The following is a 27562-nucleotide window of genomic DNA, read 5'->3' as shown; positions in this document are numbered from 1 at the left end:
CAATTGAGTTATTAATTAAACAAATGTGATGCTTGGATACTTGTTTAGTAAAAAAGAAAACACAAATTCCTCTTGCTATCTCGGGGACCACTGCCTGAATGTGAAGCCCATTAGCCCAAACACCAGAGAACAGCCTGAACCTGAGAAACTGAATACGATATTAATCTAGACAGCCATCACGGAACACAACATCACACAAGGAACCTAGAGTAAGCCCACCACGAAGATAAGTGGAGTTTGATTGCAGCATTAGATGCTACAGGAACCAGGGCTTCAGAAGGACTGGAAAAACCTTCAGGGACCCCAGAGGACTCACTGGAAGAGATACTCACATCATCAGGAGGGAAGAATACCACATTTTGTTCTTTGTTTGTTCACCATCTTTTCCTGACTCTTCACCAGAAAGTGTGCTTGGAATAGACTACGAGCTCTTTGTCTCCTTGGTAGATGACCAAATACCAGGAGAGGCTGAACAACTCATCCAAGGTCACGCAGCAAATATATGTTAGAACCACAGGAAAAGGCTGGAGCATCTGCCTTACATCCACACTGGGCTTTCCGGAGAGGCAGAGGACCATCCGTGCTGGGCCTTGATGATCTGAGGGTCTGTTTTTCCCTAAGGGTTGGTTTGGAAACCAGGGGATTGTCCACAGATGAGAAAGCTTATAAAAGTAGACCATGATTTGTCTTTATATTTAATATTTGCATAAACTGTTTGCCTTTAATAGTGTGGAAAGCCAGTGTGAGTAGAACATGAAGCTGAACATTCCATGATGGCTTATGCTACTTTGGGGTCTGCTGAAATACCAAAAGAATGAAACTCAGCTGGCTAGGGCTGCTGTGGAATTCCAAACGCAGCTGCTCCCAGGTAGAACTACAAAGCAGAGCCCTCTTTCAGCTGAAAGTTCCAGAAGACCAAACTTGCTGTTCATGGGTGGCAGCCTGCTCTTGCTCTGCCTGGTTCAGATTAGGTATTTTAAGCATTACCACCTCCCAGACCTGGAGGGAAATCTGGGCCCCAGGAGGCCAACCCCCCATGGTCCTGATTGCTCCACTGATAGTTTAACCAAGTTTTCCTTTGTCCTTTCTGCTTCTCCAACAGGAGCTGTGTAGCTAATGCTTAACCTCCCTGGTGTGGGAAGCCTGGGCTTTCTGCTAACCCTCCCCCTCCAAACCCCTGTTCCCTATGACTGAAATTGGCCTTTTCCCAATATCTAGAGAATGTTTCTCCATCCCTGTCAACCCAGCCTGTGCGAATCGACAAACTCATCTGGGGAGCACAGGATTTCATTTGGTGCATCAGTGTGTGAGAGAGATGCCCCGTCCCCAGCCTCCCCATGAGAATGGGTCGCAGGCTCCTGGGATCATGGACAAACTTAGGCGTGTGTCCATTTCATCCAGCATGTTCTAAATCGTCAAGATAGACTTGAATAACAACAGCATTATATCAATGCAAAGTTCCTGAATACTAGGGCAAGTTAGACGGAGTTTTGATTATTCTTCAGCAGTCATGAACCCTAGTGACACTTTTCTTTGTGTCCTCCTCAGTCCTCCATTAGTGTGTGACGATTCTTTCTCTTTGTGCCTATCGTGTACGATCCCTTTTCTGATTTTCCAAACCATTTCCCAAGGCTACTTTCCTGCGTTGACTTTGTGCCCTGCAAATATTTTGTGATGGACTCTGGGGATTTTCTGTGTATATCTTTTGATAGTGAGGACAAATAGGCAAAGGAGGAGACTAAGACCACTGTCATCTATACACCTAGCATGATGACTTTCTCCTTTCCTATTTAAATGTCCTTTCTTTCTCTTACTTGATGGCTCTGGCTAAGATTTCCAATAATTTATTGAATAAAAGTGGTGAAATGGCATCCCTGCGTTGGCCCAGGCCATTGCACATACACAGTTATCATTTCTCCAGTTTTAATACTGGTGCTAGGTCTGTGTTTGAGTATGGCCTTTACTACATTGGGGTTCATTCCTTCACGCCTAACTTATTCAGTGATTCCATCATGAAAGGAAATTGAATCTTATCCAGTGCCTTCCCTGCATCTGTGGGGATGATCACATGGCTTTGGCCTTTGTTATCCTGATAGGATGTTATTAACTGGTGCATAATGAACCATCCTTGCATCTCTGGGGTACCCCAATTGATTGTGGTGAATCAGCCTTCTAGCATGCTATGTTTTCCAACACAAAGTCATGCTTACAAGAAATATTTGGCAGGGGTTGTTAAGGCTTAAATCCCAGGACTGAGCAGTGTGTTTATAATGTTGACATGTTGGATAGCCAGGGAGCATGTCTTTTGAGTGTAACCTAGGCTCCTAATTTCAAATGGTTGTTCTCATTGTCATCAACAGTCATGTTATCAAACTTTAGAAGTATTTGCCATTCTAAAAGGCTGAAAGTATAATCTCTCAATCTTGTCTCCTGAACTTATTTTAAATGTTAGTTTTCTTATTCAGCTATGCTATTTAAGCATCCTATTGTTTTCATGAAATCATTTATCTCTCATTTCCTGAAATATGTTGTCTAGAAAAATCTTCCTGTGTGCTAAGAGAAGTCTTCATGTTTTGTTCTGGGTTAATTCTGTTACCATATTTTCTGGAATGCATCAGATGTTACTAAAAACTTGAAGTTCATTTGAATGAACTTTTGGAAGTTATTAGGATTTTAATTTCCTCTCTGTATACTGAGAATATATGCCATTATCAATATCTAACCCTGTGTGGATGCTTTCTCAAAGCTCAAGTAATTGTGGCTTAAATTCACTCTCTTTGGTGTGTGGTGACACCCTCCCCCATGCCATCTATACTCAGGTCACAGAACAATTCTGTGCTCCAAGCTCTCTGGGAAGGTGCAGATGAGGAGAACTTGGGTTGTATGCAGGGAACTTCCTCATCAGCCCAGGCTATTAAGCCCTTCCTACACAAGGTTCCATTGGTGGGGCAGCCATATTGGAGGAATGATGGTAGCAAATCCAGTATGGAGAACTAGTGCCGTTTCTAATTTTGGTGTATTTTCTCTCCCCCTCCCCTTTTTCCAGTTAGGCATGATAAGAACAAAGGACGCTGACTACTTCTTAGAGCCACTTCCTCCCTACCTAACAGGCAAACCCATGGGGTCTGCACAGGCTGGCTCTCCCTCCCATGTACTGTACAAAAGATCCACAGAGCCCCAGGTTCTCAGAGCAAATGAAGTCCTGATGGTTACCAAGAAACGAGATCTAGCAAGATCGCACCTTCACCATAGTGGCAACTTGCACCTCGGCCTCCCACAAAAGCAGCATTTCTGTGGTAGACGCAAGAAATGTACGTAAGGGCAATTTTGTGCATTTTAATGTTTTGGATAACAATGTAAGATAATGGAACACTTTCATTAAAGGCATGTCTTCCCACTAGGCAAAATGTACTGATTGTCACTGCTGCCATCAGGGGTGGGTCTACTGATGGTATTATATCTCTCCTGAGTGGTGGGTGGATATGGCAGATGACTTTAAAAAAATAATTAATATGCAAGTTAAAATGACACACATCTCAGAAGTATAGAACCTGCCAGACATCTTAAAAGAATAAGAGCCTTGGCACCCCCCTCAGTAACTCTACACTTGAGGTTTAGACTTGTGAAAGCTCGCATACTTTTCCTGCTGAGGTAACTTATTTATATGCATATGTGGAGCTTTGTGCCACCACATCAAAGAGGTGAGCGGAGGATAGAGATTACCTGCAATTTGTCAGCAAGCCTTTATGAGCGTCCTGTCGTTTTGATCCCTTAGTGAGAACTCTTGTTTGCATGTTGTCTGGTTCTTGTGATCCAGGAACCCAAAAGTTCTCTGGAGTCTACTTTTTTCCTGAGTCTCCAGGCATCACCTGGTTGGCCCTTATCCTTTTTGCCTGAGCCTTCAAACATCACCTGGTTGGCCCTTCTCCTCTTTGCCTGAGCCTCCAGGCATCACCTGGTTGGCCCTTATCCTTTTTGCCTGAGCCTTCAGGCTTTACCTGGTTGGCCCTTCTCCTCTCTGCCTGAGCCTCCAGGCATCACCTGGTTGGCCCTTCCCAGGCAACACAAAGAAAAACTAAGCCTCCAGCTCCAACCTTCTCTGGCTCTCATGTTTGCTTTATATGTCTCTGTGAAGCAGAAGAGAGAGAGTGTGCCAGGTGTTCTGTGGACCTTGGTGGATAGAGAGGATGGACAAGGCCACTGGTGCTTGATGAAGGAGCAAGTGCCACTGAGGTATCAGAGCCCATTCAGTGTCTGAACCCTTTTTGCCCCATGAACAAAATACAAGGGCTGTGTGCAGATGGGCCTGGAAATCTCATGGTTAATCAAGTTCAGTGGGATTTCTCTTTTGCCTGCTTGGCTTCTTATGAGTGGTTCCTATTAGACTTCTAAGTGGATCTTACTCATAGAAAGGCTGTCCCCGCTAGAACGCCTGCTTTCAAAGACATGTGAGAGTGGTTCTCTGCACTCCCTGAGGCATCTGTTTGGAAAAAGATGCAGATGATTTGTTAAAGTGGATGCTGAGGCTGGGGGTATGATTGGTAAACCAAATTTTGTCATCTCAGCTGTGGACATCCTCTCTCCTGGGTTCCCAGGGTGTTTGGAAAGCTCTGACCTAAGCCAGACAACATGTGCTCCCAGGGCCTTCTGAGAGTTCTGGTCCATGAGACACAGCCTCGTGGACCTTCTGCTCCTGTAGCCAGCACTGGGAATATGATTGCCCCGCCCTCTGATGTAGCACACATTTTCTGACCACTTGAGGTTAAGACTGAGGGATCTAAGATCACACCACACATATCTGAAATCCTTCCTAACACTTTCTAGAAAAGAACCAGGAATTGGCTATGTTGACTACCTCTGGTTCTGTGGTCCCACAGCATCCCAAACAGTAGCTGATAGAGAGGCTGAGTGACCCAGGACAACTCCTACAAGGGTGTCCATGCATGTGCAAGTTACAAAGCTCACAAAGGTTCCATCAATGTTAGCTAGGGCTTGTCTAGGTTTGAGATGCAGGCTGAGTTTACCGCAGATAAAATATCTGTGACGGGAAGTTTTACGTATTTCATCATATTTTGAATTGTTGAACACTTGAGTGTACACACAACAAAGGGTCTTGGGGATGGATCCCAAAACTGAACTGAGATGTCATTATTGCCTATGTGACTTAACATGTACCCTGGGGTGATTCTAGAGAATGTTCTTAGTGTACATGGGTTTCGGGTGCAACTTGTCACAAAGACATGGCATAGGAATTCTACTTGTGGCTTCATGTTTAAATTCAGTTGTGGATACTGGATTACTTCTGGATTCAGAGCTTTTAGTTTGGGATTGCTCAATCTGTATTTCCAACTACCAACCAAGAAGAAGATTTAAAATGCTTTGCTGTGAGCCCCAGTCAGGCAGACTCATTTCGTGTTCTGAGCAGGTTCCATGGGTAAACCTGTACAGCTGGAAGTTCAAGTCATCGGGATGAGAGATTGAAGTATACTTTTCCATGAAATGATCCTGGGTCTGCTTAGCCATCTTCTAAAGTCAATTGTTTTTAATGTAGCATTAATTATCATAGTTGCAAAAGCACGTTAAAGGAATCACTCCACAAGGGGAGTGTGCAGTTTTCTTTGTAATTAAGTCTGCTAAGTATCCATGACATTTGTTAGACTATTGTTCACCCATGGAGTGCAGCTGCCACCAACAGTGTGTGACTGACTGGGAAGACTATTGGAACATTGGTTATGTTCAGATACCAGCATCAGTTGTGAAAAGAATGCAAACCGCTTGCTGCTCAGTCCGTGACGGAGTGGAGGAGCCCTGCTCTGTAAATCCCTGTGTTCTCATGCCCTCGGTCTTAGGACATGCCCAATAGGGTTCAGGTCACCTTTTAAGTCAGAACAAAACAATGTGAAGTAATTTCTGGCAATGGTTTCCAAGATACCCAGATTATACGAACCTCATTTAAATTTAGAAGATGACCTTTAATGCATCTTGTGTTGTTAAGATTTGGCAGTTCTGTGTTCTTCTAATATGAGAATCCTATTGCTGTGTTTTGGTTTCTTTGTGCAGCTCATGTTGTCTTTAAACTTGGGGTCATCTTTCTCAGCATGGACATTCATTTTCCAGACATTTCTGTAGGATTGGGTATGCCTCTGGTTCTATGTTTGCTTTAGCTTTCTCTCCATACATCCCTCCATAGACATGCCCCAGCCTCCCAAGGATGACCTCTACATCTTGCCTGATGAGTACAAGCCTAGCTCCAGACTCAAGCGTTCCCTCCTGAAATCCCACAGAAATGAAGAGCTGAATGTGGAGACACTGGTGGTGGTTGACAGAAAGATGATGCAGAACCATGGCCATGAGAACATTACCACCTACGTGCTCACTGTGCTCAACATGGTAGGACTGGCCTCTCTGAAGTCACAGGCGTGTGTGTGTGTGTGTGTGTGTGTGTGTGTGTGTATGTGTGTGTGTGCCCACATATGTCCTTGTGTAATCATGTGCACTTGTTCATGTGTGTATGCTTGTTTGATTGTGTGTGTGTGTGTTTGTGTGCATGTTGCTGTGTGTGTGCACCAATGTATGTTTCATTTCTTACTTGTAAACCTGTGTCTTGGTATAAGAAATTCTTATTTTTACTAATTTTTAATTAAAAGGTGAAATTTCAGAACTTTGGGGAATTAAATAGGGAAAACCTAATTGGGTCATCGTTGCAACTTGGTTTGTTTCTGAGGCACTTAGGGTTCACTGACACCTTTGCATACTGAAAGTCTCACGGAGACATTGATGCATTTTGAGGCAACAAATCTTTATCAGATTAACATGCAATTTTAGGTTCAGGTAATTCCCACCTTTTAAAGAATGTGAATGGCCTTTTGTGGCTGGCGGCGAATGAGGATGGATCCACCATGTACTCCTCAGGCACCCTTCGAGAGTACAAGGTGGTGGGGCGCTGCTTGCCCACCCGGAAGTTCGACACACCATCCCTACACCTTATGCGCATCATCGTGCCGAACCATGTGGTGGCCACGTCCCGATTTTGGTCCATGCAGCAGCAGCAGCAGAAGAAGAAGAAGAAGAAGAAGAAGAAGAAGAAGAAGAAGAAGAAGAAGAAGAAGAAGAAGAAGAAGAAGAAGAAGAAGAAGAAGAAGAAGAAGCCATCACACAGTGCTACCGAGACAAGGGTGCCCGGCACCGTGCCCGTGCACACTCCATCAGCATCATGAAGGTGGAAGAGATTGGAGAAGGCAAGTGCCAATGGCTGGCTGTCAAGCAGTTCCAGGGCTCCAAGATCAAGTTCCTGCTTCCTCACCATGTGTTGCGACACCAGCACAAGCCACGCTTCACCACCAAGAGGCCTAACACCTGCTTCTAGACTGACTGCATAAAAACTCAAGAGTTCTGAAAAACAAAAAAAAGAACGTTAATGTTCAGGTGTTTAATATAAATTACTTTATCTGCAGAAACTGAGAAACACCTATTTTAGAATATCTTCCTAGATAAAACATGTCTTAAAGATCACCTGTGGGAGTTATTGAGGCATCAAGAGAGCTGCTCTACCCCTGCCACCTGTGAACTAAATCCACATCACACAGAGAAAAAGTGGACTGCCCACATGTCAGAAAAAGTTAATGACAGTGTTTTAAATATGTATTTTGACCTCCTAAATCTGTGAACTGAGTACCCTACATGGATCTATGTCTCCTCAGAGTACCCCAAATATGTCTCACTCCCCACAGTAACTCCAGTTTTCTCTCTTCTCACAAAGAAACTTACTGGATATCTCTCTCCTCACAGAATATTCACATGGCTCTATCTTCTCACATGGCTCCCTTCACAGAGTACCCTCATGGCTCTCTCCCCACAGAATATACCCATGGCTCTCTCCTCACAAAGTGCCTGACTCTGAGGCTATACCCTGTATAGAATCTCAGGGCCCTACACTCCTCATCTGTGGTAGCTATCACTTGCCTGTAATCTGGAGAAGTGTTCCAATATTTCTTTACCTTGATAGCAAAGAGCTCCATGATTACCACACTACTGCTCCTAATCCTGAATGCCACTCTAGGCCTTTATTTCTGCTTCTGCTTCTGTGTGCCATGCCCTCTTGTGTTCAATCTTTCCACCCATCCTCTCAACTCTTGTTCCCTTCTCTCTGCTGTGTCCCCTTGGTTTTGATCTAAGTGTTTCTCCTGTGCTTCCAGAAGTCCTTGTGGTGCACTTGACATTTGCTGTCACCACTAAGAATAGAATCCCTCTAGCATGAGCCTCTGTGTCTTGCTAGATGATGATGAGGAGGAGGAGGGTGATGGTGATGATGATGATGGCGAGGAGGAGGAGGTGGGTGATAATGAGGAGGAGGAGGAGGAGGGTGACAATGATGATGAGGAGGAAGGTGATGATTAGGAGGAAGAGGGTAATGACGAGGAGGAGTGTGATGATGGTGGTGATGATGAGGAGGAGGGTGATGATGATGGTGAGGAGGAGGAGGAATGTGATGATGAGGAAATGGGTGATAATGATGATGATGAGGGTGATGATGAGGGTGATGATGATGATGGTGAGGAGGAAAAGGTGGGTGATGATGAGGAGGAGGAGGGTGAGGAGGAGGAGGAGGGTGAGGAAGAAGAAAGGAGAATTTCTGGAAGCTGTCTCTGCTGCCTGTTAGGTAACTGATTGGCCTCCTCCTCCTCAAACTCCAGCTTTAGTCATCCAGACTTCCACAGTAAGGATTCCATCACCAGCCTTCCCACATGTCTGTACTATCTGAGAAATGCAAGGATGTTATACTCACTTAGCTAAGGCACTGAAGAACTGGGGTTTGCTCTCACAGGCAAGAAGCTCGGCCATGGCTAGGCTATGACACATTCTTGACTAATGCTGATTTTCTGTTTCAGGTGTCTTCTTTATTCAAGGATGGGACAATTGGTGGAAACATCAACATTGCCATTGTAGGGCTCATTCTCCTAGAAGATGAACAGGTATTCCACTTCAAAATCAGAGGCTTCATGTCCGCTGGAGGAAAATGAGTGTGAAATGCTTTTTGTTAAATACGATTGCTCTGTGTAGTATATCTTCATTTCTCTTTTATTTGGGAAAAGAAGGGCTTCATACTTTGTGTTTAAAATGACTCATTTATTTTCAGTTCTATTAGTATATGTACATGTATGTGGTGTATGTATGTGCGTGTGTGGGAGTGTGTGTATGTGTGTGAGAAAATACATGTGTGTGTGGTGTATATTTGTGTATGTGTGAAGGTAGTGATGGTGTTGTATGTGCGTGGTCTATGTATGAGTGTGTGTGTGTGTGTGTGTGTGTGTGTGTGCGTGTGTGAGTGTGATGGTGACGGGTGTGTGTATGGTGTATGAATGTGTGTGTTTGGTGTGTCTTTTAGTGTGGTAGTGAGGTTCTATGTGTATGTAGTGTATTATACATGTGCATATGTGTTCGTTTGGTGTGTGTTTTTGTATGTTTGAATGTGGTGGTGAAGTTCTGTGTGTGTATGTGGTGTGTGTAGGAGTGTGGGGAGGTGTGTGTGTGTGTGTGTGTGTGTGTGTGTGTGTGTGTGTGTGTGTACCTATGTGTATGTGTGTGAGTATCTGTATGGTGTGTGTGTGTGTGTGTGTGTGTGTCTGTGTGTATGTGTGTGGTGTGTGTGTAAGAGCATATGAGTGTGTGTGTGAGAGTGTGTGTGAGTGTGTGTGTATATTGGTGTGTGTGAGTATGTGAGTGTGTGTGTGGTGTATGTGGTATGTGTGTGTGAGTGTGTATGTGGTATGTGTATGTGTGTGTGTGAGTATGCATATGTGAATGTGTGAGTGTGTGTGTGGTATATGTGGGCTCATGGTGAAACAGAGCAGAGGATGCACTTGTCATGAGACTGTGGGAAGGAAGCACATGGATAGATGTGCCTTCGGCCACAATGAGCTTCCGTGTGTGCTTTGCTAGAAGATTCACTATGGATGGATGGATGGCAAACTATGCTATGCATCACCACACTGTATTGTTTTACCCTCTCCTCCAACCCAAGCCTCCTGTTACCTCACACAGCTCTATGCTGTGCACCCCAAGGAGCACATCACACATTAGTAGTATGGATCGTCATTAAAAACAGGTTCCATTTCTATGTCTCCCACGCTGATTACTGACTCAGCAAAGGCATGCAGGCCCAAAGACTGAGCTAGACACCCAGCATCTACTCCCACCCTTGGTGACATCTTCAGTGTCTTGTGATAGCTATGCCATCCTTGTTTATAGAGCAAAGAATGTTTTAGATGGAATCAGAGATGATTCATAACATCTGTGAGACACCCCACTTCCACACAGGTGGGATGCAGCAGGGCAGTCTGTCTGGCCAGTCTAATGCCATTGTCTGCTCTGTGAGTGTGCAGCTGGGAGGCTTTGCTGAGCCAGTCGGTCTTCTCAGGTGACAGGTTAATTATTCCCTGTATTAAAACGTTTTTACTTTGGAATCCATCCAAGCTGAAAGAATAAGCAGCCAGGTTATCGTTTGATCGTACACCTGTGTTCACTTTAATTAGCAACAGTTTCCTGGAAGTCACCAGCTGAGGAATGCAGGCATGTTTCTGCACTTACGTGCTGCGGGTCGCTTGGGTACATGTGACTCCGAGAAGACAAACATTTAAGTGGAGAATGTCTTTAGTGACTAAGAGACAGCTTTTTCAATAGTGGCTAAAGCTTTTTACAAGACAGCACTCTGAAACAGGGTCATGTAAACTGATACTTTCTAATTGCACTTATGACACTGTAGCAAACCTACAAGTGGGTTCAATAACTCAACGCACCTGCTGTCACGGTGCTGCGAGTCCTACATCCTCCATCCCTCATAGTTCTAGACTTTATGCCCATAGTTCACTGCTGCTCTACCAGCACTTGCTATGAATGGATAGATTTAATGGTATTCTGTATTGTTTCCTTGATGCTGATTTTTCAGAAATAAAGCTTTAGGATTTGACTTCTTTCTGTAAACAGGTTGCCTCTGTGTAGAAAAGTTACTGTTTTAACACTGTTACAGTACAGATGGAAATGCTGTTGTTTACTCTGGTTGTGAATTCACCACTGGTAATGTGTGTGTGTGTGTGTGTGTGTGTGTGTGTGTGTGTGTGTGTGTGTGTGTGCTGTGCAAGCCATACACAAGAGATTCTATTCTTCTATTCTACTACAATTTTGTGAAGTATTATTCAAAAGGTTCATACTCATATTTTGTCTTTCTTGGTCATTGAATCCAAGAGTCAGTAAGATACATTCCAATTGATTGTGTACAAAAATGCATGTAAGTGTGTTCTCTGAATCCATGCAGATTTGTAGAATACGTTGTCTTTGGGACAATAATGCACCATACATAACTCTTATATTACATACCTTCTGGGTCCATCTGTGTATTTTAAATCTCCATTAAGAATATCCTTCTCTGTTGAACAATGGCTTCAGCACATTTTCTTTACATTTCCATGGGTATCTTGGCCTCTCTTGCCTAGCCAGGGCTGGCGATTAGTCACCATGCTGACCACACTTTAAGCAGCTTCTGCCAGTGGCAATCTGGACTGATGGGGAAAGATGGGACTCGCCATGACCATGCCATCTTACTGACTGGTCTGGACATATGCTCCTGGAAGAATGAACCCTGTGACACATTGGGTAAGATTCTCCAGTATGATTTAGAGGGATGTGGAAGTGTGTCACATAGTCACCAAAGACTAGTTTTCTTTTATCTATCGACTAATGTGTTGCAAGCAAAGTCTGTCTCAAGTTCTAGAGTTCCTACCCTTTCTCAGGTAAGAACTGTCATTTCTCAGGTCTTCTACCCTTCCAAATGGGAGCAGGAGATTCAAGACTGTCTCATGATTGGGTTAGACTAGTGGATTTGTTGATCCTGATGGAGAGACCACATTAACACCATAATGTCCATTTCCATATTTTTCTATAAAGACCTGAGCATCAGCAATCCATTTGTGTTCCAGGTGTTCTCAGAGTGACATTTTCCCACATGGCCAAAGAGTGTGCTACTGGAACGAGGACTCCACAGAAGTTTTAGTTTTACTCTATTTCTTCCCCCAGTTCAGAGGGTAGTTTTATTTTAGAAGCTTCCAGATAGGACTCAGTCTAGCGGAGGTTAGCTCAGTTTCTCACCAAGGCTGACGCTTAGCTGGCCTTGGAAGATGTATGTTTTACCCACCATAGTCAGCATGACTCATAGTGTCTGGACTGCTTGCACACTATTTCCCATCTACTTTCTTTCTCTGGAGGTATGAACATTTTCTGTGTGTCAGGTACCAAGTGTCTCCATTACCAGCTCCCGGGGACAACTCCAGACACTGAGAACCTAGTGATGTTTCTGGGTAGATGGCCCTTCATAAATGTTACCTTTCCATGCTGTAACTTTCCCTGTGTGACTGCCCAGGAGGAAGTCTCTGAAGCCCAGCATGGTTTCTCCTCATGTCTACCCTGAGCTCCTCCTTTGCCCTTTGTCTTTCTGCAGCATGAAATCATGAATCATAAATGGCCAGTGCTTATCATGGCAAAAGTGAATCACCCAAGCTTGGAGTGCGATCCTGGGGAGCTCACAACACACCCATTCTCTACTGTTTTTCCCTCTTGGGGCTTTAGTGCACAGATATTTCTAGGAAAAGGCAGAAAACACCCTCATCTGCCTTTAATCCTCTCTTCAATCTTGTGCCAACTTTAGTCTTTTCCAGGAATATTGCACAGAAACTTAGCCTGTTTACCAGAAGAGAGAGTCCTGGGGCTCCTGAGAACACATAAGATACATGCTCTTCTTCCACATCAATGCATCAGATTTACATAACAGTCCGGGGCTAGCCCATCTCACATTTCCCCAAATGAAGATGAGAACCAAGCTTTCCCAAACATTAGAAAATAAATTCACAGTCATTCATTATATATCAACACTACTGTGTGTTCTATTTATCTTTGTGTCCGACAGGGTTCGCACCCATTAGTGGCATGTGCAGTAAGTACCGAAGCTGCACAATCAACGAAGACTCGGGACTTGGACTGGCTTTCACCATTGCCCATGAGTCTGGACACAAGTAAGTCTGACTCACTGGGAGGGAGGTCATGGTCTAACTACATGATTGCCAAATTTCAGTATCAGTTCTGTGGTTTCATCTCATTTTCTATCTGTCTGTTATGGTGGTACTACATTTAACTAAACAAAGGAGCAAGCCTTCTTGTCGATGGTAGATACTCTGGAGTTTCTCTCTCCCTCTCTCTCTCTCTGTCTTCCTCTCTCTCTCTCTCTCTCTCTCTCTCTCTCTCTCTCTCTCTCTCTCTCTCTCTCTCACACACACACACACACACACACACACACACACACACACCACACACACACACACACACACACACACACACACACACACAATTAATAGACACATGTACACATAGTCACACATACATATATATATACATACACACACATACACTAACTCATATATGATTTGTAGACATTGGAGGAATACAAGTGGAGTTTGGGAGTGTGGCCACTGAGAAGTTGCCCTGGTAGGACATGGTTGACTTCCCATGTTCTGACACTGACTTCTGAGCTGTTGTTTATGAAATGAAGTGACATCGGGTTGTGCCGTGAACTGGGTGGCTCAGCCTGGATTCACAGGGCAAGCAGCAATCAACAGTGGTGATTGCTAGTGAGATGGCCCAGCGCTTAAGACGCTTGTTACCAAGCCTGACTATCTGAGTTTGATCCCAAGACATACAGGGTAGAAAGAGAGCTCCAACTCCTGCACATTGCTTCTATGGCTTCCACTCTCAGGCCTTAGCATGTATGAATCCACACAAAGACACACAGTAAGAAAGAGAGAGGAGGGGTGATAAACAAGGATGATAAGTCATTTGTGGTAAAAGATTCTTGCAATTATACACACAATGGCTTATAGAAATTGTTATTCTTATATACGATTCCATCCTCATAATCATGTCAGCTGTTTCACCTTGGGGCATGGTTGATTGAAGGTCCCATTTCAAAGGCCCCATTGACTTCCACACTGATGGGGACATCCTCTGAATGCCTGAGGACCAAGGATCTCAATTGTCATCATACATGTTATTTCTGCCCTGTTGAGAACATATTGAAATTTCTCTTAGAAAATGTACAACTTGGGGTTCCCCTTTTGTGCTAGTTATCTTTCTTGAAGCTTGATTCTTCTGTCAACTGAAAAACATAGGCAGTGTTTCTTATTGTGTTTTTGACGAGCTAGTTTTCCCCTCTCCTATTGGAAAATGAACTTGATATACATGTTTTCAGAATAACATGCACACGTGTGTGCTCACACCAATGCGCACAGACACACACACACACACACACACACACACACACACACACACACACACACACTCACGCACACACACACCTCACAGGTGCAAGTGTGTGTTCCTTTGTCCAATAGAATCCCACGGAGGCCCCTTAGGTTTTGGCTTCGTGTGAACTATTGACCTGAAGACAAAGCTGTACCTCCTATTACCAACCCCTTCATTATCACAGGTCGTGATTGATGATTTCATTGCCTAGAAAATTACACATACACTCTATAAGACTTTCAGTTAAAACGTAATTGTATTTTTAATAGTCTGCTAGAGTTAAAAAAATTTTCATTATCATAATGACACTGGGCTCCTGTTGTCCTTTCAACCGTACCTGAACTTAATTAAATAATCAAGGCAGGAAATATTTAAGTCACTGGGAATTCAGCCTGCAAGAGTTTGATAAGCAGTGAGATAGAGATGCAGGCATTGGCAGGGCTACCCACTATTGCAGGTGTGAAATGTAACTGGAATTCAGCTTGATTCTTCTTAATTGGAGTTCTCGGTCTTCAGTCTCAACTGACCCAGTCAATGGATTTGTAGAACATGAGAGCAAGCCAGCTATAAAACCATCACCTAGCCTCGTGATTGCCGCTGCCCTCACAGAAGACCCCAGTGCTTATGTCGGGTTATTTGTTGCCATTCCTCTTATATTTGAAACCTCCTGGCGTTTGACTATTCACTCCGCTACCCTGCCAGCACACATATTCCCCACTGTTAGTAGGTGGAGATATCTCGCTGTTGGGTGATGAGTCAGGAGCAAGGTGCATGTTCAGTGTGTATAGAAAGCTTTGTCCTCTCAATTTACATAGGGGGAAATGAGGTTCAGCTAGTTAAACAATTTGCCCAGTACCAAACAGCTCATGTATGATTGAGCCAAGATGTTGAGTAAACTCCCTCCCCCAACACACACACACACACACACACACACATACACACACACACACACACACACACACACACACACACACACACACACACACACACTTCCATAGCTACTGCTCCCTCCAGAAACCTATTTGAGGTCTTCTAATCTCAGACCAACTGTTGTTTCCACTTCTGCTCCTGCCTCCTGATGAGGCTGCTTCTTGTCTAGGGAAGTCTATCTGAGCTGTGGGCATCTTGGTCCTTCCTACAGTCACCCCTATCTCCCCAAGGGGAATTGGAATGTGGCTGGAATTGCCTCATTGCCCCACTCAAGGTCATCTCACTTCCTTAACCACACTGTTGACTGCCTACACCATTTACTAAGCCTGCTTGTTATTCATCACCATGGAGATAGGTTATCGATGTAATAAGTACTGTCTGATATCAATGGGACCACTCAGAGAGGATAGTGGAAAGCACAAAAGGCACCAAATGTTGAGTGTACTTCTAAAAGCCAGTTATTCTGAAATTATGCTTGTAATTTTCTTTTTTTTCTTCATGTTATCATTTTATTATTCAGTTTTGTACTTAGTGATGGGTTTGTGATGAGATTTTCTTATACATATATTGCTATATTCTGTTCTTATTTTTACTTGCTGCTGACTTTCCCCATACTCCACCTTGCTAGGAAGTCCCATTACTCCCCATAGCCTTTCCATAGCACCATTTTCTCCTTCTTGTTGCTCACCTCTTTATATCTCTTCCTCCACCCTCATAGTCCACCTTATACTTCCATTTCATATTGCATGTATGTATGTATGTATGTATGTATGTATGTATGTATGTATGCATGCATACATATGCACATATCTAAAGCTAGACTCCAAATACAAGATAAAACCAAAACTATTTTGCCTTCCTGAATCTGGCTTATTTCACTTAGCAAAGTGACCTCCAGGCTAATACTTTTGTATTTGAGTCCTAGTCATTGCTGGGAGATTGTCCTTTATTCAACATGCAAAAATGGATAAGCTGCTATGGATTGCTGTCTTCACAGGCAGCATATGTGTGAGCATGGGTGGGAGACGTCTAGATCATTCAGAAACAAAATATAAAGGATGAAGGGACAAATACTAATTATCATTTGTCCTACAGGATAAAAAGCATTTTAAATGGAGTGCCATGGTTCATAGGAAAAGAAGAGTCATCTGGCAGGCATAGCTTGAATTATACTTCTTGGTGACAAATGCCTATCTTATCTTTGAGATGTGTCTACTCTTTCTTTCATGACTTTCACCTTAATATCGTACGTGGTTCCTGGGCCATTTTTATGTGACACTCACATCCATCATGACTGTCCATGATGCACTGATTGGAAAGAAAACTTAATGATTCAGTAGGGCACAGACATTGCAGGCACCAGGATCATATGGGTTGGGTGAGTGTACCATCAGATGCTCACTCCTATCTCACAACCTGCTAGTGTGCCAGAAGTGTCCCAGGGCAGCCTTTGGGCAGCCAAAGTATGTAGTGTATTTCTCTGGCATTTTAATACTAGCAGAATTTGGAATTTGATCTTTGAAAATACCTTTGATGAAAAAAAAAAAAAGAAATGAAAACCAAGAAACCTCCAGCCTCCAGGCATTGTTACTTGCGTCCCTCAGCATGGAGGCTGAGATGGTGGTAAAATTATCTAGGTCATGTGTGGGGCTGTAACATTCTCCACTGAGAGCAGGTCAAGGGCCAGCCAGGACAGCGTGCTTTGGCATTTGCTTGCCATTGCTCTCTCCCCAGTGCAGCCTCCCTTCTGGGATTTCAGCCCAAATCCTTCTCACAGCCATAACACCTCTCCCCTGCCATGCGGTTGCCTTGGCCTTGATTAATGGCCTTTAAAACAACTTCAGAGAATGGGTGGAGGTTAGAATGACCACATCCACGTCACCCTTGGTACTGACTAGGAATTTTGCAGAAATCTGACAATATTTGCCTGCAAGATCTCCTTGGATACCCCCCCCATCACATTCTACTTAGACCTTTACATGGATCCTACGGGCCTTGATATCTGAGTGTCTGAGCTCCTGGCTTCACTCCAGATAAAAGGCTCCCCCAGTTCTTAATTCATCTTCATTGGGGTCTAACATAGTAAGGTATCAATTACAGGCTGTATGTTTAATGCCACGCCTGTAAAATGGTGTTAATAAATGCTGCCTGCTTTTTAAAACTTACATGATCCTATGGTTCTAAGCAAACATCTAAATGCATGCTTGTGTTCTCAGCTTCTGTAAAAGGACATATTCTCTTGTACCCTTTAGAGCTCACCCCATCCCCATGGAGGGTCTTCCTGTCCTCATTGCCTTAGACTCACCATGGGAGTCTTGACAGTGGCCCCCTCATCAATCGGCCATCTTGCCAATTTGTGTTTTCTCCCACCAGTCTTTCCTCTTTCCCATGGGTCTCGTTCACTCAGTTCCTGTTCTTGGAGCATCAATACAAGGACAGAGTATCACATAGCAGCAGCCAGTAGAAAATGGTCCTCCAATATTGTGCTTGCACTAGTAGGGCTTTCCAGGACCAGGGGGTTCTTCCAGGTGCCCCAGGCTTTCCTTCAAGGCATTCTGAAGTACTTTCTGGGATTGCTGAAGATGGAGACACCAGTCCTTGTGCAGGCAAAACTCTGGGAATGTGAAAGATACAGAGCTTTGGTAGGAGTTAGCTGCTTGAGTCACCAGTATACTATACCTAGGTTCAGGACTGCAATTGCCGCAATGCTCCTGAAGAAGATGCTGTTTGGCAGTGAGGAATACATGGGCATCTGCAACACCCTCGTTCACAGCTGTAGCTTGAGGTGTGTCCTTACAGGAGGCCAGGGTAGAAGCTCCAAACTGTTCTGGTTTCCACCATGGGTGCCTATTTAACCAGTTTCCACTTACACTCTGAACCTTTGCAGAGAGATGCCCTCTAGAGCAATATAGGGGTTTGGGTCAGGGAGTCTAGTACCGCCCATCTTCCACAACCTCCACTTATGAGGAACCAGCACCAAAGAGAGGCCTTGAACAGTTGCAGAGACAGATGTTACCTACCTGACAAGTACTAGTGGCTGCTCAGTAGTACTAAAATCGGTCTAAGCATCCACATCACTAGGGCAGCTTATTTGAAAAACTCAAATGCCTGCACCTTTTTTTAATCCTGAGTCAAGAACTTTGAGCTGGAAACCTGACTTCTATACTTCTTTTTCTCATTTAAATTTTTAATTCTTTGAGAATTTCATATGTGAATAATTGTATTCACATAATGTTTCCCTCTTAGCATCCTCCCCAACTCCTCCTGTATGTACTTCACTCCCTGTCAAATTCATGACTTCTTCTCCAATTACTCTTGTTACATATATACACATGTAAATATACATATGTACATGTAAATACCATCTGCTGAGTCCGCTTAATGCTAAGAAGTTGGAAGTTATCCACGTGAAATGTCAACAATATGACCACCTAAACAAGACTAGCACAATGAAAGCATCAGCTGACATTCCAACATGGATGGGAGGCACCCCCAGGTCAAGAGTTACAAGTAATCAACTGAAAGAGAGAGATTCATTGTGTTCTAGGAAAACCTCTCTGATAGCAAATCCCAAGTTGTCAGTCCTAAACACACAAACAAATGACTTTTGTGTTTCTAACAAATATCTCTGAAAATTCTCCCAGTCCTGACAGTATCTTAAGACCTCTGTGACTTGATGCTTTGCCCTTTCAAGCTATGTGATACATCATTCATTCTTCAGAAAGGCTCTATAAACTACATCATTCATTCTTCCAAAAAGCTCTATGAACACACACATATTCACCACAATTTGTCTTGATACAATTTTTTTGAAGATGGGTGCCCTTCACATGCTTGATTTGCTCCCACAGTGTGTAATAGATACTATAACCCCATCTCTGATTTGAGGTAACCATTTTGTCTCTTCCTTAGCTTTGGTATGGTCCATGATGGAGAAGGGAATATGTGCAAAAAGTCTGAGGGCAACATAATGTCCCCAACACTGGCAGGACGCAACGGTGTCTTCTCCTGGTCCTCCTGCAGCCGTCAGTACCTCCACAAGTTTCTAAGGTATGTATCCCTTGAGCTGGCTCTGTGGTCACTTTGAACATGGCAAAGGGTTGGCCTTTTCTTTGTCAAATCAACATTCTTGATTATTTTGCATTTTTATTCATGTGTTTTTATTTTGAAATTTTGTTTGATAATTTCATACTTGTACATGAACTGTATTTTCATCATTTATACTCTCATTATCCCCTCTCATTCCCTTTCACTTACACTGAACCCATTCCTACTCCCTAACAAGTACACTGATCTCTGTCTCTGTCTCTGTCTCTGTCTCTGTCTCTGTCTCTCACTCTCTCTCATGTTTGCTTGTGTGTGTGCGTGAGTGCACATTTGCATAAGTGTGGGGTGTGGGGTACACATGGGTATGAGGGCCCGAGGTTGACATCAAGTATCTTCCTTCAATTGCTTTCCACCTTCATTTCTTGAGACAAACTTTCTTTCTGAACCAGAGGTTCAGGTTTGACTATGTTGGAATGCCAATGAGCTTCAGGGATCTGTCAGCCTTCTGGTACCACTGCTACCCACCCCTCAAGGCTGGGGTTACAGACACCTGCTGTTTAACCTGGTTTTGTTTGAAGGATGCGGAGACCTGAATTCATGTCCTTGTCTTCTGTGTCTGGCATGTTTCCAACTAAGCGAGCCCCCAGCTTTCCACATCCCTTCTGTTGCTGGTTTATTTTCTTGTTGCTTTAATTTTGTGACCCACTGAGTTCAATTGGGACGGGTTCTTTTTGTAAGGATGGGATTATTTATTGGAGCATGGGTAAGTTAATTGTGGCTATACCACTGAAAAAGAAATTATCCCCCCTTCCAACAGTGATCTTTAAGTGGCCTCAGGTCCTCAGAGATAGCTGGGGCTCCATGCTGGGATGTCAACTGGTCCCAGTCTTGTCTTGCCTTGTGCAGAGAACCACAGTTTCTATGAGTTTATAAATACAATGGCCATGCAATTCTCAAAGGACATCAGTGTTTCATAACTACCCACCTCCCTCCAACACCCCAAATCCCCTGGCTCTCACATTCTTTCTGCACCCTCTTCCACTTAGAGGGGATGGGTTTGGGGTGCCATTTACAGCTGAGCACCCATATCCACTTATTCTCAGACTTACACCACTATAAGACTCTCTAGCTGCTGCCACATTAAACAAGGTGAGATCTGCTTTGATCAGCCTCTCATCTGGATTCCTTCCCATCACTGAGAGTTCCCTGTGACTCCTCTCCCACTCTGGGGACTGGTTGGAGTGTCTTTAGCTCTTTCTTTCAATTATTCATCATTTGCTAGTGTGAATGAAACTTCCTGTAATGAGGAAGAGTTAGCCCTTAAAAGTCACTCTACTCTTACTTGTATTAACAGGGGGATTTTCAGTTTCTTTACTCAAAAGTGTTCCCATAATCTTCTTGGTTCTTGCTCCAGATTTGACAAAGCTCTCTTTCAGCTCAGAGTCTGTGAGACAAGCATCTCAACATTTTTAGAATTTTAAATTATAGTCTGACGCCTTGGAAAACTAGACCATGAAAATTTGGGTATGTAGTAAGAGTTTGCATCACGAGACAGCCAAAAAGCAGGAATGAAGAACCACGGCAAGGGAAACCATTGCCCAGTTGCAGAGAAATTATTCAAGGATATTAGAAGTGTGCCACAACCTTCAAATCAGAAAGTGGTTCTCAGAGTTATTATTAAGATTGTAGGGTTAAAATCTGGTTTTGGTCAGCAGTACTGAAAGAGTAAAATTAGATGCTGATGCATGCTGGTTTGGTTTTACGTTAATCAATAAAACATTTTTTCAGTGATTTTGTAATGAAACTATCTTCGGGGAATTTACTAATTTGTAGATCTTGCAATTTCAGGTAAATGTGTGATATTTTGCACGATATCATTCTTTTTTAATATCCAGCTTTCCAGGAAAGCATCTCCTTGTCAAGTGAAGGTGGAGGTTTGTTTAAATTGAAAATGTAGCTACAAATTGGACAGCCTCACATGTGTGTATGAAACCTAGAGTTTTCATAGAGTTTTAGTCATCAGGAACCCAAGGCTGCCTGTATGCCTGACATGGTTGCTGGCTTCCTGATTTCCACATAGTCAAAATAGCATTCTATCCTCCACCAGTTAGGTAGTTGTTGGGATGCAGTCCCAGCCATGAGTAAGCTGCTGCTGTGGTCCTCCGTCAGCAGCCCAGCATGTGGGAAATGTAAAACCACATATTAAAAGGGACCCAATGGATCTGGGGTGGTCAGTGCAGCAGCATTTCTGCATTCTAGGTGGGGTTGAGAAGAACAGACACTTGTTTGGAGAAATTCACCCAGTGAAGTCATGTGCCATTTGTGCCATTAATACACACAAAGATCTTCAGTTACTCATGTCTGAATCAGTGAGGTCCATGACCCAGGGAGACTACAGCCCATCATTCAGTTACTCATGTCTGTATACAGGAGTCAGCGACCTAGGGAGACTCTGGCCTGTCTTGTTGCATTTCAGAACATAGAGTCATCTCTAGTTTATTATTTTTCTTCATTTGGGATCTTGCCCTATGGACCAATGCCTATGCCCATCCCCTCTCCAATGTGAGACTATGACTTTGGTAAATGATGCATCAGAAAGGGACCGTCTTGAGGAATTGGAGATGTGAGGGGGAGCAGATTCCACTGCCCTGCTCAATACCACTCTGTGGGTGAAGTAATGGGATTCCCACTGAGAGAGACCAATGTTTTCTGGTTCTGTTGTGTCCAGATGCTGCCTAGTGCTCCCCCTGAGGAATGCTGGCCATGGCAGACATTGATGCTGAAGATACAGGATGAGAAAACTGGGACCACCATGTAGGGAAAGGAAAATAGAGGGATAAGAGTTAGCAAGCAGAGCAACACCCACCTCTCAAAGGCATCTGTGTTAGCAGATGATATGTATTCTGAGAGTCCCCACTTTCTCATTTGGATAATGAGGAACTATGACTAAGCTGATCAGTGTCAAGCTCTTTACTTCATGTGATGTAGTCGTGAGAGTGGCAAACGATTTTGAAACATCCTTATGCCGTCTCTGGCCTCAGCCATTGTTTTCACAATATTACTACTGTTGTGGTATCATACAGACAGACAGCAAGGATGTAACTCAGTGGCTTTCTATGGTGGGAAAAGCTCTGTAACTTCATTCAAGTCAAGCTATAGAGTCTTGATCTAGACCCCTCACTCTTCTCTAGCTAACATCCCCCAGCAATGGCCAGTCTCCAAGCACAGAGGGGGTTGCTGTTCCTTGTCTTTTTAACTTGCTATGAAAAGAATCATGAGATGCTTGCATGAGATTCATCCTATTTACTACATGAAGACATTGGATTAGTTCATTTATTTTCATTGTATGAGCATATGCCATCTAACAGTTATGAAGCATTGGACTACTTTATGTACAGGTCAAAATTATTTTGCATTGAAGTTAGTGAAATGGTTTAAAAGTTAACTGGCCACTTAGAGCTGACATAATTCTAGAGCCTTTAGTATCTGACACTTTTGTGAAAATGAGAGAAGTTTAACTACTAGGAGTTTATAGCAAATCTTGAAATCAGATGACGTAAACCCTCTAACATGTTGAGAATCGTGTGTGGTGTGTGTGGTGGTGTGTGTGTGTGTTGTGTGTGTGTGTGTGTGTGTGGTGGTTGGGTGTGTGTGTGTGTGTGTGTGTGTGTGTGTGTGTGTGTAATTTTGTGTGTGAGTATCTAGCTTCACTTGTTAAAAATGTTATCCTTTCCTTTCCTTGCTCCTCTGTCAAGGATGAGTTGAGTACATCTATATGTAACTTTCTGTGCTGTGCTATCTATTTTGTTCCATTGATTGAGTTCTCTGCTCTTTTGCCACTATAACCTTTTTCTAATTTTTGTGAGTGCCCGGGAAATATTAAGATTGGGAAGTATCATCCTTCAACCTTGCTCTTATCCTTAAATTTTGTGTTGATTATTATGGATCTCTTTCTTCTCCATATAAATTTGAGATCCAATTTTCATATCCACAAAATAACTAATTGCAATTTATCAATCAAAGCAAGAAGAACTGTCAAACACTATCTCCATTTTATTGGCTCTCCTTCCTCTCTAAGGACATTGAGTGTCTCCTCTTTCATTCACTTCTCTGATTTCTTTCATCAGAGTTTATTGCATATCAAGTTAAAGATATCAAACATACTTGTCCAGATTTATACTCCTGTTTCATTTTTAGAGTATCAATGCAAATGACACTATGCTTTTAATTTCAAATGAACTTTGCTTTTCCTTGCTGGCTCATGTAAAGCAATCCATTTTGTGTATTAGCCTTTCATCTTGCAGCTTTCCTGAATTCACTTATTAGCTCCAGTAAGTTTTCTTGTAGTTCCAAATATTCTTCAGACAGCCATGTGACATGGGAGATCCTTCTGTATGCTGCAAATACGTATTGCTTTTATCGGTTGATGAATAAAGTTGTTTTGACGAATGACCAGGCAGACTATAGCTAAGCTAGAAATTCAGAGTTACAGAGAGAAAGAAGGCGAAGTGGGGGGGGGGGCACGCCATGTAGTCAAGGTAAAAGTAAGATGACAAAACAGTACCAGTAAGCCACAACCATGTGGTGATACACAAATTAGTAAAAAATGGGTTAATGTATATGCAGAGCTAGCCAGTAAGAAGCTTGATATTTAATATTATAAATAATATTAAACCTTAGAGTAATCATTTGGAAACTGATGGGCGGGATGAGAAACCTCCAACTATAGCCATGCCATCTGCACATACAGACATCTCATTTCCTCTTTCCATATCTGCAGACACCCCCTTCTCCTGCTTTCACTATCTGCTTAGCTAGGGCCTCTGGCCCAGTGCTGTGAATGATCAGTGGTAGCTTACTCTGTGTCTGGTCTTAATGGCAAGGCTTCATCATTTCACACGACTGATTATGACTTTAGTTTTTCAAGATGTTCCCTATGAAGGTGAAGGAGTTTTCTTTTCACCTAGTTTGCAAGGAATGGGTGTTGGATTTTACTACATGTCTTTCTTGCATCTATTGATGTCATGTCATATTGACAAAGTGGATTATGGCAACTGACGTTTAACTTTTTTAAATTTTTAATTGGTGTTTTATTTTATGTGCAAGGGTGTTTTGCCTACATGTATGTATATGGGCCATGTGAATGTCAAAAAAAGGATATTAGATCCTTTGGATCTGGAATTACAGACAGTTGTGAGCCACCTTATGCATGCTGGGAAATAAACAGTAGACAGTTCTCTTAAACACTGAGTTATCACTCCAGCATTCCCCTCCAAGATTACGTTTGAATCTTGAATTAGCATTGAACCCACATGGCTGTTATATATGCTATATTTTTGAACATAGGATTCAGCTTACTTGGCTGTAGTATATACTTATTTTATGTATTTTTGAACTCTTCACTACCATTTTATTAAAGACTCTTGCTATCTTCATGATATATTTTGGTCTGTAGTTTCTTCTAATATCTTCCTCCGGGCTTTGTTTTGGGTAGTGCCTACCTCATAGACTTAGTTTTGCCCCCATATTCTAAAAAAATTTCAGAGAGCCACTATAGTTTACCCACAATGCTTGGTGAAATCCGTGTTGACACTTTTGCTGCTATAGTTTACCCACAATGCTTGGTGGAATCCACGGAGACCCCTTTGGGACTATAGTTTACCAATAATTCTTGGTGGCATCCACAGTGAAACCTTTGTCACTATAGTTTACCCATAATGCTTGGTGGAATCCACAGTGACCCCTTTAGGTCTACACACTACTCTTGCTGCAGACTGATGAACTATAAAGCATGGGATCTGGAAGCACCATCATGGAGAGTACAGCCAAAGTTTTCACAGTCCGGGATTCAGTCTGTCATAATTAAATCACTTGGGTTTAGTAAGATGTTCTGAGAGATGTGGGCTCTTAGAACTTGTAGGCATAGCTTATTTACTACTTGCAAGCACAAAACGATTAAATACTCCCCATAAATGCATGTTACACCAGGTGTTCTGGACCTGGGAGTCTACCCAGTAACCACCCTGAGTACAGACAATGGCTACTGGGAATGCATTCCTTGAAGAAGAAGAAGCCATAGATGCAGTAGAAGTGGCCCCCAACCTGCATAGAAGTGGAGGGAGAAAAGAGAAAAGGGGAAGGAAGGAAAGAGAAGGGAAGGAAATGAGTCACCATATTGAGATAGTTTTATTATGATTTGATTTGCACGGCAATTTCTGTAGTCCAACTGTTTCTGGCAAGAAGTGTGTGTAAGTATTTCTGTGGTAGAAACCTCTCACATTAAACATCTGGTTGCAATTATTCAGTTTCATTTTCCTTGATGATAAGCTTGATACATCTAATGAAGAGCAATTTGTCTTAGATAGGTAAAATGTTTTATGAATAATTTCAGAAAAATGTGGCTTCTGTATTTGAATAGGGTTAAGAAAGATATTGTGCTGAGCTTTGGGGGAAAGGAAAATAAACTTCTCTCTAAACACAATGTGTCATCAGATTGTGTGTATCCCTTGATAACTCCTCCTGTTTGCTTCAGCACCTCCCAAGCGATATGCCTTGCTGATCAGCCGAAGCCTGTGGAAGAGTACAAATACCCTGAGAAGCTGCCGGGACAGTTGTACGATGCAAACACACAGTGCAAGTGGCAATTTGGAGAGAAAGCCAAGCTCTGCATGCTGGACTTCAGAAAGGCAAGTGGTTACTGTCACATGCTCACTACACTGTGATTCATAAAACCATTTTATTTAGTGTAACTGACAGTGATGTATTCTGCGTTTATTGGGCACCTACCAAATGTCAAACCCTATACGCCGGGACTGGTCAGATATAACAGGAAACACATGCTCTCCTGGCAGAGCAGATGCTGCTAGATACTGCTGTGGGTATCAGTTTTCGTTTCAGAGATGACTTGGCTTGTTAGGTCAGATCTTTCTTTCTGATTTATCATGTGGGATCATAGTAATAGCTTTTAGTTGGTGTAAGTTGGCAAATTAATACCCTGCATTTTTTTCAGATAGGAAACAGTGTATCCCCCACCCCCACCCCCATCCCTACACAGCACAATCTACTGGAAGACAACAGTGCATCATGGAGCTTCTGACTATTGAATTTCCCAAGTAAAGTATTTGTAGAGCAGTTCCTCACTGAAGGTGATGTCTTTGTAGCCCTAGGGAATGTCTTCCCGGTGATTTCCCGCATAAATCCTTCACAGAGCACAGATACACACTCTGGCTAGACAAGGAGTGTTCAGATTTAGGAATTTGCTCTACTTAAAACCACAAGGAAATCTACTCATAAATCAAATGAAAGTAGCCAGTTTGAGGTTGCTTTTATTCTAATTTATAATGAAATAAAGAAGAAAACACACAAAAATATATGCAGTCTTTCAGAAAGCCCTCGACACTTCAGAAGTGTTAGTCATGCCCCTGCCTCTCGGCTTACAGAACAATCATCTCCTATTCTCAGCTGGGGTTCCACTAAAGGCCAGTTCCCTTTTGGAGGGGAATACTAAGAAATTTCCCTATGCTACTTTTATATTTATTACTGGGGGGACGGGTAAAACTAAAGTTGTTGGAAAAATAAAACACCTAGAGATTCTGTTAAAGATTAGACTTTCTAGATAGCACTCCCAATCTCCATATCATTGACTTCATGATGATGCACTGATGGGGAATGTATTTCTGTGTATGTTCATCCTATTTTGTTGAATAAAGTACTGTTTGACCAATGAGACAGCAAGTTAGATGGGACTAGGAGTCAAGGAGGATTCTGGGAAATGTAGTAAAGAATTGGTGATCCAGGCAGGAAGTAACATAGCAGGGAGACTCATATTTAAGTAAGGACAAGCAGGAAGTGGTCCCTTTCCCCTTCGCTCTTCCTCCTGCTCTTTGCTCTGAGCCACCATGTGATCCGGGAGATGAGGACGCCAGCAGAAGGTGTCTGATAAGATAAGTCTTATAAAATATATAGATTTATGATAATTAAGACTAAGCTAGCAGATGAGAAATCCTAGTCATTGGCCAAGCAGCATTTGTACCTAATATAAGTCTCTGTGTATTATTTTGGCCATCTATTTGGTGGGCAGAACTCAAGCAGGTGTCGGAAAGATTTATTGTAACAATGCACCATGCCACCAATGCTATCCCAATGCCATTTACAAGACATAAACAATATCAAACTGACTGTAGGTTGTCTTTTTATTATTGATGAAATAGTTACACAGAATGAAATGAAACCACTTTAACTC

The 27562-nt window shown here is 42.8% G+C and overlaps 1 protein-coding gene and 1 pseudogene across 1 annotated transcript in view; both read left to right on the top strand.

Moving 5' to 3' along the window:
• Adamts16 (ADAM metallopeptidase with thrombospondin type 1 motif 16) overlaps positions 1–27562 on the top strand; it is a 106419-nt gene that overhangs the window by 37928 nt on the left and 40929 nt on the right. The window contains exons 4-10 of the mRNA XM_027400125.2: positions 3047–3311; positions 6191–6390; positions 8889–8972; positions 11490–11649; positions 12956–13061; positions 19186–19323; positions 25853–26006. Of these exons, the coding sequence (XP_027255926.1) occupies positions 3047–3311; positions 6191–6390; positions 8889–8972; positions 11490–11649; positions 12956–13061; positions 19186–19323; positions 25853–26006 (1107 nt within the window). The remainder of the gene's footprint in view (positions 1–3046; positions 3312–6190; positions 6391–8888; positions 8973–11489; positions 11650–12955; positions 13062–19185; positions 19324–25852; positions 26007–27562) is intronic.
• On the top strand, positions 6900–7366 carry LOC113833956 (annotated as a pseudogene).

The sequence above is a fragment of the Cricetulus griseus genome, chromosome 2 (assembly GCF_003668045.3).
Source record: "Cricetulus griseus strain 17A/GY chromosome 2, alternate assembly CriGri-PICRH-1.0, whole genome shotgun sequence".
NCBI classification, from domain to species: Eukaryota; Metazoa; Chordata; class Mammalia; order Rodentia; family Cricetidae; genus Cricetulus; species Cricetulus griseus.
Note: the sequence above shows the minus strand (reverse complement) of the source record. Positions and strands in the feature narration are given on the sequence as shown.